This window comes from Terrapene carolina, unplaced genomic scaffold, assembly GCF_002925995.2.
Source record: "Terrapene carolina triunguis isolate 2854851 unplaced genomic scaffold, T_m_triunguis-2.0 Scaffold714, whole genome shotgun sequence".
Taxonomy (NCBI): Eukaryota; Metazoa; Chordata; order Testudines; family Emydidae; genus Terrapene; species Terrapene triunguis.
In genome coordinates, this window is record NW_020665065.1 from 1,504,319 (window position 1) to 1,518,015 (window position 13,697).

The following is a 13,697-nucleotide window of genomic DNA, read 5'->3' on the forward strand; positions in this document are numbered from 1 at the left end:
CCGGGCTGCAGCCAGCTGGCGCCAGCAGCCCGGGGGCTGGGCCGCTGCAGATCTCCCTCACCCACGTGGCAGGGCACGGGCGTGGGGCAAAGTCCGGGTTTTCCCATCGATCTCCTTCCCTGAGTGGCAGCCCCATGGCTCAGCATATCTAAGATCAGCTCCCTGTGGTGGGCGGGAGGTGCCCTGGGCTGTGAGCAGCCGGCTAAGAGCGCCTCTGTCTGTCTGCCTGTCTCTTGCAGGGAGGTCTGAGAGCTGCAGGAGGCTCCAGGAGAGGAGCGGTGCTGCCAGTTCCGCCAACCCCTGACGGTGGAGCACGAGCGCCCAGGGCCCTGGGAGATGTTAGGCCCCGAAGCAGCGGCCAGCAGCGTGTCAAGGCTGCGTGTGGGTGGGAGAGAGACAGGGCGCAGGCGTGTGGACAGAGGGACGGGGGGTGCATGTGCCGGTGCATGTCTCTGTGGGGAGTGTGCACATGTGCGTGTGTGTGGGGGGAGTGTGTGCGTGGGGGGGGGTGTGTGCGCGCGTGTGAGGAGTGTGTGTGCATGAGCATGTGGGGCGTGCGTGTGCGTCTGTGAGAGTTTGTGCGTGTGCGTGGGGAGTGTGTGTGCATGAGCGTGTGGGGCGTGTGTGTGCGTCTGTGGGAGTTTGTGCGTGTACGTGTGGGGCGTGTGTGTCTGTGGGAGTTTGTGCGTGTGCGTCTGTGGGAGTGTAGGTGTGTATGGGGCGTGTTGGGGCGTGTGTGCGCGTCTGTGGGACGTGTGTGCGTGTGGGACGTGTGGGGCGTGCGTGTGCATCTGTGGGAGTGTGGCTGTGCCTGGGACAGACTCCAGGGAGCCGTGGCCTGGGTTCCTCGTGGAAGGGGGCTGCGCTGGTGCTGGCCCGGGAGCCTGTCCTAGGCCGGGGCGGGCCCGGAGCTGCTCCTTTGCACCGTGAGTCCCGGGTGCCGCTGCATTGGAGCCCCTGCAGCTGTGCCTGAGAACTCTGGAGCCGAGGCCGGGCTGAGGGCGCCCCCTACAGGACCTGTTTCTCAGCTGTCACTTGCTGTAGCAGAGCCCCACAGTTGGGGCTGCCGGCCTGGGCGGTGCTCGGAGAGTTCCTGACAGTCAGTGAGCAGTGACCAAATGCTGCCACCTTGTCCTCGGAGAGCCCTGGTCCAGAGGGCTCTGCTGGACTTCTGAACTTGCCCGTCCTGCCGCAGGCCTGCTGACAACCCCACTCCCCAGGGTCCGGCAGTGCAGGCTGGGGCTTGTGAGCTGGGCGTGACTGCAGCCTTCCATGCACCGCTGGCCTGTTGCAGTGGGGGAGACACACAAGCCTGCGTCCCATGCTGCCACATTGCGTCAGGTTGAGCAAAAGCCAAAACACTGCAGCAAAGACCGGGGCCTCCCGCCTGGCTGGGACCCCATTGTCGAGCTTCCCACTTCTCTGTGAACTGTCTATCGCAAGGGCTGCAGGGTGACCCCAGGCCCAGGAGCAGGGGGTTCTGAGTGCACTTTAGTTGTGGTAAGCTGCATTTCCAGTGCAGCCGGAAGGAAAGGGGCAGAGGGGAATAGCCAGAGCTTTTCCCCTTCCGCTAAGCTCACATGCCATTGCCGGTCTGCGGCCTGGCCGCCCTGGGAGCTCTCCCAAGGATGGCAGCTGTGTCCTGAAGGGGGTTGTGCTGCAGGAGCCAGGAGCAAAAGCCCCTTTAAATTCCATCCCCTGTGACCGTCCCACGAGAACGCGAGCGCTTGCACTGCAGCAAAGAGCTAGACCAGGGCAGCCCCTGCCCACCGCCAGCCACCACGGCTGCTCGGTCGGCTCCCCGCTGGGGTGAGTTGCTTCTCCCTGCTTGACCAAAGCCCCCCAAATGTGGTTTTCCCCTGAGGCTAACGCCCCGGGGGACGGCATTGTTACCGAGGCAGTGGGCTGGGTGACTCAGGCACTGGCACCAGGAAGTTGCGATGGGCTTACTGAGGAAGGGATCGAAATGTTGCAGTGCGTGAAGAGGGACGAGGGCTACAGTGAGCGGCACGGGCAACGGGGCGCTACCATAGACGCTGCGCCCCGCTGGCCATGGGCGTGGCAGGGGCTAGGAAGGCAGGGGAAGCCGGGGCAGGCCGGGGAGCGGGGGTGATGTCAGACTGGGGAGGGGCATGGCTGGATCCATCAGCACCACAGCTCCCAGCTCCAGCTGCCTGCTCCCAGCCTCGCCTTTCGGTGGGAAGGAAAGGCTGGGAGCAGCCTGGGGGCTGGGCCGCAGGGTCCCGCTCCTGCTGGCTGCCCAGCTCGGCTGAGGGTGCGCTGCTGCTGCAGGGGTGGGGCTCCCCACATCCTGGGGGGCTGGGTCCTCCGAGCAGCCTGCGGCTGTTACAGGGAACCCCAGGCAAGCAGGAAGGGCTGTGTATGGGGTGGCTAGCATGGAGGTGTGGGGAGAGACCAAAGGAGCCTGTGGGGAACGGGGAGCCACGGAGGGCCCTGCGCTGAATAGTGTTCCCGCGGGTGGGAAGGGAGCGTTGGACCTGGCCAGTGCACACGGTGCTGGGGAGGGGGCATTGCCATGGGGGCCTTGCGTAGGCCTCACTCAGACCCCTGCCTCGGGGCACCGCTTTGGCCCCCAGAGCTGGTCTCTGGAGCGGCAGCAGGAGGCTTGTGCAGCGAGCGCTCACCCAGCTCTTACCCCAACGCTTCCCACTGCAGCCCAGGGAGGGGGCCCACTTCTCCTTCCTGGCTGGGCTCCCTGCACTAAGCCCTGGCCCTCTGCGGCTGGGGCCAGGACTGCCTGGATGGCAGAGGGCAGGGCACTGCTGGCCTCGGTGGAGTTCGTTACACTTGGCTGCCAGCAGGCAGTGGAGGCTGCAGCAGAACGGCAGCAGAGGGTGGGAAGGGACATGGGGCTGGGTGGCAGATTGCTCTGCCCGTCTGTCCCAGCCCCCGGGCACGCGCGCTCACCCCTGGATGTGTGTAGATAAAGTTGCATATTTATTAAGCTTGGTGTTAATTTTCTGAAGCTGCGTCCTGGCTGGCCTGCGGCAGGGAAGCAGCGCTGCCTCCTTTTCCGGCTGTCCTGGGGGGTGCAGGGCAGGAGTTCTCTCTTGGCTCTGGGGCTAGTCCATCTTGTGCTTTGAACATTATCCCTGCGCTGTGCCGTTCCCACCGCCGCAGCCTCCCGGGCGAAGCATTAAAGACCGTGCGTGTGCGCTCAGTCGTCGTGTGTCCTTTAACAAGGGTGGGAATGCGTTGGGAACTGGCAGTTACTCGGTCCCTGGGCTTCCGGGGGCTCAGGTGGCTGGCTGTGTTCTGGGGCCATGCAAAGCACTACACTGCCCCAGTCCAGCTCAGAGCGGCCGACCTGGCCCCCTAGGAAACCAGAGCAGCCATTGCATGTGCCCTTCAGCCCTGCCCCTCACATGGGGTGAGGTGCAGTCTTGTGCCAGCCCCGTACCCTCTGTGAGAAAGGGTCTCGGCATGGCTAGAATCCAGCCCCTGCTATTTCGGGCACGCCGGCTCCAGAACAGCAGGCATTGCGCTTCCTGGGTCCAGTGCGGGCTGGGAGGTGGCAGAGCTGGGGTTAGGCACCATGGGGCAGGCAGGCAGGCGGGGGGTCCAGTTCCAGCCATTCTCCCATGAGCCTTTGTGCTTTTCCCTGGTGCTAGGCCCAAGGAGCAGAAACGGGGGTGGGGCGGCTTGTAGGTAGTACCAGCTTGGCCTGTGATGCTGGGGGTCAGCCTGGCTCACCTGCTGTAGGAGAAAGCCCCTCACTGCTCTGCTCCCAGGTGCCAGCCTCAGGTGTGATTTGACTTCTATACTTGGGGTGGGGGCAGCAGCACCACCCAGGCCAACTGGGCCGTGCGTGGGGGGGGGGAATTCCAGCCTGCCCAAGGCTTGCCGTGGGGGGGAGGGGCAATGCCCCTGCCCCCCAAACTACACCCATGGTGCCAGCGTCCATGGCAAGAGGCTAGGTGTGAACGCATGGCGGCTGCTTCTCTCCAGTCCGCATGGTAGCCCGGGGCCAGGGCTCTGGGCTGACGGACTAGGAAACAAGGCAGGCTGATAAAACGGCCGGGTCCTTTGGTAGAGTCTCCCCTTCCCTGGCTTCGTGGCAGCATGAGCCCCTTGCCAGGGCAGTGGCAGGGCAGCTGTGGTTGTGCTGGCCTGGGGGGCTTAATGGCTTCCTGGGAAAGCTCCCAGCCCTCATGTGAGGCCCCATCCCCCACCTGAAAATTGGGGTTTCAGCTCAACCCCTTTGTGACATGTTCCTCCATGCCGCAGAAAGTGCCAAGTTTCCAGCCAAAAATGGGTCCCAGAGCCCTCCCCGGCCATCGCTGGTGAGGGCAGGCAGGCAGAGGCTGGCGTGCTAGGACCCGGGCCAGGCCTTGGAGAGCAAAGCCACAGGTGGGAGATGGCTGGGCCCTGGCCCCACCTTGGGTTGGGGCGCAGGGAACCAGGGGGAGGGTCTTGGCCAGGGCTGCAGGCTGGAGCCCTGGGCTGAGGGGTAGCGTTCGGGTGCATTCGCTGCCCACTGCTGGGGACGGAGCTGCCCCTTCACAGCCCCAAGGGAAGGTGTCCGTAGGCGCTCTGGGAATCGCTGTGTGGGTGCTGGGGCTGGCTGGGCTGCGCCTGCCCTGGAGCTCAGACTGCAGCTGGGCGCTTTGGGCTGTGAGATGTTTAGCTGCCGCCTGGCAGCACTTGTCCTGGCGAGGCAGGTTGCAGGAGAGCCCCAGGCCGGCCCTGCTGGGTCAAGGCTCTGGGCCTGGGACTCACCTGCTGTGGGACATGTTGGACGAGGCTGGCTCCTGGTAGGAGCACCAGCCCTCTGCAGGAGTGCTGCCCCTCACCCCGCCCGACTGCTTCCATGCCAGCGAGGCCCCTCCCCACGCTCGCGCCGCCCTCGGCGGCTGTCGTGGTTTTACACCCCCTGGACTCATTTCCAGAAATGGATTTCCTCCCACAAGGGCTTATGTGTAAAAGCCTCAGCTGAGCGGGTTTGAGCTCACTCGTCGCCAGGGGGTTACTGAGAGCATGGATTAGCTGCTGCCTCGCTCTGCTGCTGGGCTGTGACCAGCTCCCGCGAGTGACCCCCGTACCCCGCCCGGTATGAGCTGGCTCTCTAGGGCTCGAGGATGGGGAGCTGGGCCCTGAAGGTGGCTGGGGTAAGTTCTGTCACTCCGGGATGTTCCTCACTTGCTCTAGAGTGAAAGAGGAAGCACCCAGGGCTGGTGCAGACTTGCTCTGGGGAGCTGGGGGGAAGTAGGAGAGGCCAGGAGATCTGGCTGGGGATGAGGGCCAGCTCTCTGCATTGGTTCGTTTGTTGCCTACAGGCCAAAATCTGGTTTCTGTGGCTGAGCTGCTGCTTGGTATTGTAGGGGTGAGGGACCCAGTCAGCGGACTCCTGATGCCCCCCATGAGCCCTTGGCAAGTTTACAGGAAAACAGCTGAATTCAGTGATGCAGGCATTGCTTTAGAGCCCCAGGGGCTTTCCAGGAAAGTGGAGACGGGAGGAGAGAAAATGAAAGTGTGCGGGAGCCACCCACAGTTAACAATAATCGTACGTTCATTCATGCCAAGGGCCCTGGAGCTCTTTACAAACTAGGATCACTTCCCCAACCCTAAAGTGCAGCCACCTCTGGGCTGCAATGTGACAGCATTTGAACAGTGCACAAGCAGCCCGAGTCAGCCAGCAGAGAAAGCAATGCCTGCTGTACTGTGTCAGGCTGAACAAACTCTTGGCGGCAGGGGCCGTGTCTCCACCCCACAGCACCCAGCCCATCCTGCCCCGGCCGCTGAGTGCCATCACGGTTCACATGAGCAATAATGCGACGGTTGGAGCTATTGAGGTCACGGGGTGGGGTGTTTCGTGAGCAGCCCAGCTGCTGTTGTCAGAGTCCAGGGGCTGAGTCCCAAGTCCTGCGCTTACGGCCGAAGAAACGGGGCTGTGCTGGGGGGCGCTGTCTGTCCTGGGCTCCTGGCAGAGTCCTGCATCCTGCTGCAGCCAGGGTTCACACTCGACGTGAACCAGCAGGCTGGCTCGGCAGGACGCTGGGGTTTAGTGCCTTACATCCCTTGGCACCCTCACCAGGCGGCTGGACCACCTCTGGCCCGCGGACACGAGAGGCCCTCAAGTGTCCAACTCAAAGGTCACTTTAGAGCAAGCTTCGGCGGGGTGGGACCGGGGTCACCTGGTGCAGGGGGCTGTGCTCAGCCTGGCTTGGGTGCCATGTGTCTGTGGAGCCGGGGGGCCGCTCGGTGCTCACTTGCCTGGGGCTGGGGAGGGAAGCAGCTGACTGCCTGAGTGTCGGAGCAGCCTAGGAACGTGGCTGGGGGCTGCTCACTTCCCAGGGCGCTTCTGACTCCAGCCTCTGCTTGGGCGATAGGGCCTGGGACCACCAGCGGCGTTTCCCAGCCTGGAGCCCCTCCCTGCTTGTTCCCGCAGCCAGCCCTCTGCGCACTGGGCCCACATTCGCTAGTGCTGGGGGTACAGAAAGGCAGTGACTTCAGCCCCTGCTACCAGCCTGGAAGGGCTGTTCTCGGGGCAGGACGCTCTAGGCCCCTTCCATGGGTGCCGCTCCCCACCTCCGCCCAGCCCTGCTCCAGCCCGGTTGCTTTCCTGCCTCCCTGCTGGGCCTGCTCCGGCAGCACCTGCCCAGCTCCCCTCTCCACAGCTCTGCCCCACGGGAACGGGGAGAAGAGCAGGCACCCGTCTCTCTACCAGTCTCTGACAGACAGGTGGCTGACTAGACCCCAGCTTGGCTCATTCATAGACACGTGCTGGCACCCTGTGGGGCAACGCACGGGCTGGTCTCGCCAGGACAAGGCCAGCGGCATCTGGCCGTAAATGCTCCATCATGCACCAGCTCAGCAGGGAGGCTGAGGAGAGAGGGTCCCCGTCCTCTCAGCCCTGAATCACAGAATCTCAGGGTTGGAAGGGACCTCAGGAGTCATCTAGTCCAACCCCCTGTTCAACGCAGGACCAACCCCAACTAAATCACCCCAGCCAGGGCTTTGTCAAGCCTGACCTTAAAAACCTCTAAGGAAGGAGATTCCACCACTTCCCTAGGTAACCCATTCCAGTGCTTCACCACCCTCCGAGTGAAAAAGTTTTTCCTAATATCCAACCTAAACCTCCCCCACTGCAACTTGAGACCATTGCTCCTTGTTCTGTCATCTGCCACCACTGAGAACATCCGAGATCCATCCTCTTTGGAACGCCCCTTCAGGTAGTTGAAGGCTGCTATCAAACTGGAGGGCAGAGCGGGGGGCACTCGGCCGGGAGGGGCGTGGGGGGCCTTGGGCTGCCACTGCCTGCATTGGGGTGAGAGCTCAGGCTGGGGTGCTCTGCTGGAAATTCACTTGAGCAGCACCTTGGGGTGACGGAGTGTGGAGTGCGAGGGGGTGACAAGGGCTGAGGGGAGGGACCGTGCAGCCACGGGGGGGGGGCAGGCGTGAGCCTGTGGCAGCGAGGGCGTGTGGCCATGGCATGTGGCGTGGGGCTCCTGGGGTGTGAGATGGATGCAGCTGGCTGGGGCAGCTGGCCCGGGCCCGGCCCCATCCCTCGCCGAGCGGGCACATGGCACGTTCCCCAGCGGGGAAACACGAAGGCAGTGGGAGCTGCCTGGGGGAAGATCACACCTCGACTCAGCAAGGCACCACTGACTCAGTGAGGGGGGTGGGAGGAGGGGCCCAGGCCTCCTTCCAAGGCTTCCGGCGCCAGCCACGATCTGATCATGGAGCTATGCAAATGGGTGAGTTCATGGGCAGGTTCCAGCACAGCTGTGACAGATTTAAGAGAAAATGATGCAGCTCTTTAATCGGGGCTATCTTCACCGGGAACTCCACCCACGGGCCAGAATCTCCTGGAATCCGCACCCACGTGGCGGGGCCGGCAGGGGCCAGCCTGGCCCAGCAGCCCCTTTGGGGAGTGGCCAAGGGCCTTTCTGGGGATAAGGGCATCCCCTGCCATGGCACGGGGCTGGGGGGCCAGGCTCTGGAGAGATGTGCACCCCTCAGCACGTGGGCGAGGGAGAGCAGGTACACAGGGGTTTGGCGCTGGCCCGCCTGGTGCATGGGCGGGGAGGGCCAGCGGGGCCTGTGCTCAGCCACCATCTCCAGGTGCTGGGAGGGCAGCAAGCAGGGTCTGTTACATCCTTGCGCCAGGCCCGGGGCAGGACAGCCCCTGGGCACCAGGGCCAGGGACGGACCCAGCGGCAGCGAGGCACTAGCAGGGTGTGTGCGGGTGGAGAAGTGGAGGGAACCCCCTCCCCAACCAGCTGGCCTGAGGGCCTGGGCCGCCGGCCCCTCCCAGCTGTTCCATGCCTGTGGCGTCCCTGCCCAGTGTGACAACACCCCGTGTACCAGGCTCTGCGAGGCGGGCGTGTGGCCTTCGCCTAGGGGAGGCTCCCTCCTACCCGGGGCCAGGGGCCGGGGTTGCAGGAGGGACTGCGGCCTGGCCGGGCATGCAACTGAGGAGGAAGGGAGCCAGGGCCAGAGCCCATGGGCTGGCCCCACGCCCGGTGCCGGAGTGTGGGCTGGCTGCCCCGCCGGAGCCACTCAGGGAGCTGGGGCAGCACAGTGGAGCTGGCTCGTATGGGGTGTTGCCATCTGTAGGGCCCGGGCCCCACTGCGCCAGGCACTGTACATGCAGCACCAAGCCTCTGCCCTGACGCGCTCGCACTGAGGGCTTGGTGACAGTCAGCTCTTGGGGGAGGGGGTGCGCGTAGCCCCCAGCACGACAGGCCCTGAGCCGCAGTGTGGCCCCTGGGCACTAACCACTGAGCAGTACCAGGCCCTGGTGCCCCGCGGAGGGGCCAGCCCAGCCCAGTGGCCGTGTCGCTGTGGGGCTGTCGGGGTGTGGTGCTCCCCGCTTCAGCCTGGCCCGGCGGCTCTGGAGCTGGCTGTGCAGTGCTGACCTACTTGGGCGGCACGTACTCACTGCGATACCATCAGAGGCGAGGGGGAGCTGGGCCCGGCTTCCTCTAAGGGAGGAAATCACCTCAGCACCAAGGCAGAGATTACACAGGAGACTGACATTAACCCTCTGCGGCCCAGCCCGCCCCAGCGCGGCCCCCTCCCCTGGCTGTGGTCTCAGCGTAACCCAGCAGAGCAGCTCTGGGGCAGGACCTGACCATGATGCTACCCAGGGCAGCAGCACACACATCCCCGCCCTGTCCCGGGGGGGTGAGGGGGGCCAAGGCGGGGCTTTGCTTGTGGCTGCGTGGCGCACACTGGGCACAGGTGAGAGCAGTCTGGAAGCCCCAGAAGCTGCCCATGGTGCCACAGGGGTGGGGGCCTGGGCACCATCCTGCATGGCACCACATTGCTCATGAAAGAACATAAGAACGGCCAGACTGGGTCAGGCCAAGGGTCCATCTACCCAGTATCCTGTCGTCCGACAGTGGCCAATGGCAGGTGCCCCAGAGGGAATGAACAGAACAGGTGATCATCAAGTGATCCATCCCCCGTCGCCCATTCCCTGCTTCTGGCAAACAGAGGCCAGGGACACCATCCCTGCCCATCCTGGCTAACAGCCATTGATGGACCTATTCTCCATGAACTTCTCTAGTTCTCGTTTTAAAGCAGAGCCGTGGGGCCTGGTTCACACTCGCTGAGGCTGTCTCAGGAGTGCCCCGCGCAGCGTGGCCGGCGCTGGCCGGTTGCTCCAGGTCTGGGTAGAGCAGGGTGGCCGGGAAGTAAAGTAGCAGCCAGAGACGCCCAGCTCAGACTGGCTGGGGACCAGGTTCATGCTGCTGAGGTGCTGAGCTCAGCCCAGGGGCCCTGGTGCACCTCCCCTGAGCTGGGGCTGCAGGGCCCTGCTTTGTGCCGGCCTGACGGGGACCACCACCTGCTCTCTCCTGGGCTTGCCCTACACCTGGGGTGGGCTGGGCCCTGGGCCTGCGCTGGGGTATCCCCGGGCTCTCGCAGTGGCTGTGTGGCAACAGTGGGCTGGCCCCCCTGGCGCTGACGAGCTGTGCGTTGGAGGGGATCCCTGAGCAGGCATGCCAGCTGCCCCTGCCCATGGTCATCACTTGGGCCTGCAGGCGGGGCGGCTGGCGCTGCAGGGGGCTGACTCCCACCCCGGGCGGGCGCCTGTACCCTGCCACGCCAGGGAACCGGCTGCTGCTAGACCACACGCAGTCCTTCTTGGGATGGGACCCATGAGGCCTGCGCCGCTGCCGCCTGGCTCCCAGCGGAAAGCAGGCTGCTCGTGTCCTGGCCTGGCCGCTGCCAGCCCAGCCCTGCCTGTGCCCTCCCCTGCCCCGCTGCTCCATATCACACCCCCACGGAGGTGGGTCTGGTCCCACCCCGGTACTGAGTTCGGCTCTGTGGGGCAGCCATGGGGGAGCACTGGAGGCCCAGAAGGGCGGTAGCATCACGCCTGCCCGGCGTCCTCCTTGGAGCCATGGCAGTGGGGGGCGGGGCCCTGCCGACAGCCTGAGCACGCTAGCTGGGCTGGGAGCCCCACTTCCGCTCTGCTGAGCAGTCGGCTGCCACAAGCACTGTGCCCGCCGATTCCTAGGAAAGTGGTTAGTTCAGAGCCACTTACAGGAACAACTGCACCAGGCTGCTTATGCAACACTTTTCGGTGCCTTTTCAGTGTTAACCACACGCCTCGGTTCTCCTCCTTTACCAGAAGCAGTACCCACGGCAGGAGCCTGGCCTGAGGTCGCCCCTGCTTCCGGCCATGCACCTCCGCACCCAGTGTTCCCTGCAGTGGCGCCGTGAGCCAGAGGCCTCCAGAGGCTGCGCTGTGCAAATGCCACACACCCAGCGGCTGACACAGGCAGGGGAAAATACCCAGCAGGGGCTGGCAGGGGGCATTCCCAGGGGGAGGGGGCTGAGTGCTCCGGTGGGTTAGTCACGCAATGCGCACCACAGCCGCCCTGCCGGGAAGGGCTCCGGGTAATGCTCCTAGGTGACAGCTTGGCTCCTAGTGGGGCTCTGCAGCCCTGGCCAGCCTGGCTCTGCCCGTGGCACTTGCAGGGCGGGAGGAGGGCGGGCAGCACTGCCTGAGAACATGTTCTAGGGCCGCTGCGTTGCTCATGCAGGTGCTGGCCCTGCAGTGTTGCCAACTTGGGTGATTTTAGTGCGAGCCTCATGGTATTTGGTGTGTTCTTAAAGCTCCAGCTCCTGGAGTCAAGTGACTGCTCAGCCGCTTGCCTTTCATTAACAAACCCAGCAAGTGTCCTGCCCTGCTGGGTGTGGGGCAGCGCCTGGAAACAAGCCCCAAATGCAGTCCACAGCTGCAGCGACTGGGCCTTGACGTAGGCACGTTTCAATCAAACTCAGGCCGCGAATCTAGCTGGGCTCTTGTGTCATCCATGGCCCCAGCCCGGCTTTCTCTCCTGACCCCGAGTGGTCCCCACTGGGGTACTTGGCACGCCCGCTACGCCGCAGACAGCTAACCCTGCTCTTACGTCAGCGGGGCTCCATCTGCAGCGTTTGACAGCCTGCAGGCTGACAGGCAGGGCAAGCCTGGGGGTGGGGCATGCACCGTGATAGCCCGAGGCCCGGGCACAGGGTTTTCCCACCGCTCCTCACACAGAGGTTCAGGCCCATGTTTGTTCCTGGGCACAGGCCCATTGGATTCGCAGTCACTGGCTCCTCTAGCGGAGGGGCTGGGGCCCCCTCACCTAAGCCAAGTCGGTTTGGTTTCAAGGGCTGATCACTTACTACTGGTACAATAGCACCAGCTGCGATCAGCCCCCTGCCCCCCTCCCCATTATAGCAGGCCATGCACTGACCCTTAGTGAGAGAGAGTCCCTGCCCCAAAGAGCCGAGGCAGACAAAGGGTGGGGAAGGGAAACTGAGGCACAGGTGCAGACAGTCCCAAGGTGACTTGCCCAAGGTCACCCAGCAGGTGTGGCAGGGCCAAGACTAGTGCCTAGGCCCCCGCAGTCCCAGGCCCCTCCCTCCCCACTGGACTATGTGGCCCCCTTGGGAGAGTGAAGAGTGCATCTGACTCCTGCACTGCAGTGGGGGATGCGCCGAGGTTCCTTCTGGTTAAACCTCCCCCAGGCTCCGGTGCGACAGGGGCCACCCGGAGGGCAGTGATTGCAGCACCTGCTGCTCTGGACTCCGCTGGAGCCCAGGTGGGACGAGGCAGTGGGCGCCGGTCAGCCTGTCCCACCCTCGGCGCTCGTGCAGGGCTGGGCGCTAGCTACAAACGTCGCACCAGTGCCAGCTAAGGGAGCATTGGCTGAAGGCTCCTCGCGCGCACTAAGGCCTGGCTGCTGAGGCTGACCTGTGGCAGCCCCTCGGTTTTAGCTCTGGGCTCCCAGAGGTCCCGGGGCTGGCGGGTGCAGCAGCTGTGAGCCTGCTCCAGTCCCTGGCAACGTTCCCCTCTCTCCCCTAGGGCTTTCTGGCTGCACTGCTGCTGACTGGCAGCGGGTTCCCGTTGTTGGGCACCCCGAAGCCACGAGCGGCCGGGACTGGCAGCGAGCCCAGGAGGGCGAGGAGCCCGGCTGACTCTGCACTGGGGCTGCACCATCACCAGCGGCACCAGAGACACGTTGCTAGAAACAACTGTGCACCTGACGACCCCTTGTACTCGCCAAAGCGCTGCTGCCAGAAGTGCCCGGCAGGTGAGGCTCGGTGTGCCCCCAGCCCTGCACAAGGCTTTGCCTGGCTCAGCGCTCGGAGTCCGGCCCTGTCAGCTGGGGAACTGAGGCACATATTGGGTCAGTGATTTGCTGAGGTCAGCGCTAGGACCTGACTCAGGGCTCCCTGCTCTAGTCACTGCACGAGGCCCCCCTACCAGGAAAGCAATGGGGGGGGGCAGGGCATTGCTCCAATCCATGGGGCGCGCAGGTCAGAGAGCCCAGAAGGCCTGGAGGGACCGTCCCAGTCAGCTAGCTGAGCCCCTGGGTATCCCGGGCGGCCTCCCATCCCCACAGCGCCTGCGACTAACCCGCACGCTCACCCCAGCTGGTGTTGTTTGCAGGGAAGTTTATGACAGCTCCCTGCACGAGCCGTGGCAACGACACGGCCTGCAAGAGCTGCCCGCCCGGCACCTACCTCTCCTTCCAGAACCTCGAGCGGGAATGTCGAAAGTGCTCCGAGTGCCAAGCGCAAGGTAAGACGCTGGGCCAGGAGCCCAGCCACTCCAGCCCCGAGCCGCCAGCCTCTCGGCCAGCCCTTCCCCACCCCACTGGCCAGGGCCCTCGGGGGGCAGGAGAAAGCCTGGGGAACCTGGGCCCCGCTCTGAGAAGGAAGCAGTCCCCTTCCCCTCCGCTCCGCACAGAGGCCTGCTCAGGAAGCCTGTCCTGTGTTCAGCTTCCCAGCTCGTGCTGAAGAACTGCACCGAGACGAGCGACATCGAGTGCGGCTGTGGGGCTGGCCACTTCATGCAGTGCACGGACCCTGCCTGCAGAGACTTCACCTGCCAGGAATGTCGCCGGTGCAAGGGCAGGGCCACCCTGAAGAACTGTGAGTGTCCAGAGCGCTGCCTGCAGCCGTTGGATCCTGGCACTGCTGCCCGCACTGCTGTGCCTTCCACGCTGCCCCCCACGCTGTCCCGCTGCCCCCCACGCTGCCCCCTGCGCTGCCCCTGCCCGCCCTGCTGCTCCCTCGCTGCCCCCTCACCTGCCCCCCGCACTGCTGTGCCTTCCACACTGCCCCCCGCCTGCCCCGCTGCCCCCCGTGTTGCCCCCCGCCCCCCAGTCTTGCTGCGCTGTGCCCGCCCCCCCAGGCTCGCTGTGGCCTCAGGCCGTGGCCCAGCTGGCTGA

General features: G+C 64.8%; 2 protein-coding genes across 5 annotated transcripts in view; both read left to right on the forward strand.

Moving 5' to 3' along the window:
- PLEKHG5 (pleckstrin homology and RhoGEF domain containing G5) overlaps positions 1 to 326 on the forward strand; it is a 104,037-nt gene extending 103,711 nt beyond the window's left edge. For all 4 annotated transcript variants that reach the window (XM_024207817.2, XM_024207816.3, XM_024207819.2 and 1 more), the window contains one exon: positions 240 to 326. In XM_024207817.2, coding sequence (XP_024063585.2) covers positions 240 to 249 — 10 coding nt within the window. In that variant the 3' untranslated portion in view covers positions 250 to 326. The remainder of the gene's footprint in view (positions 1 to 239) is intronic.
- Positions 300 to 13,697, forward strand: part of LOC113408061 (tumor necrosis factor receptor superfamily member 1A-like) — a 21,255-nt gene continuing 7,857 nt past the window's right edge. Inside the window, exons 1-4 of the mRNA XM_026660101.1 lie at positions 300 to 381; positions 12,326 to 12,554; positions 12,914 to 13,045; positions 13,246 to 13,398. Coding sequence (XP_026515886.1) covers positions 337 to 381; positions 12,326 to 12,554; positions 12,914 to 13,045; positions 13,246 to 13,398 — 559 coding nt within the window. The 5' untranslated portion in view covers positions 300 to 336. The remainder of the gene's footprint in view (positions 382 to 12,325; positions 12,555 to 12,913; positions 13,046 to 13,245; positions 13,399 to 13,697) is intronic.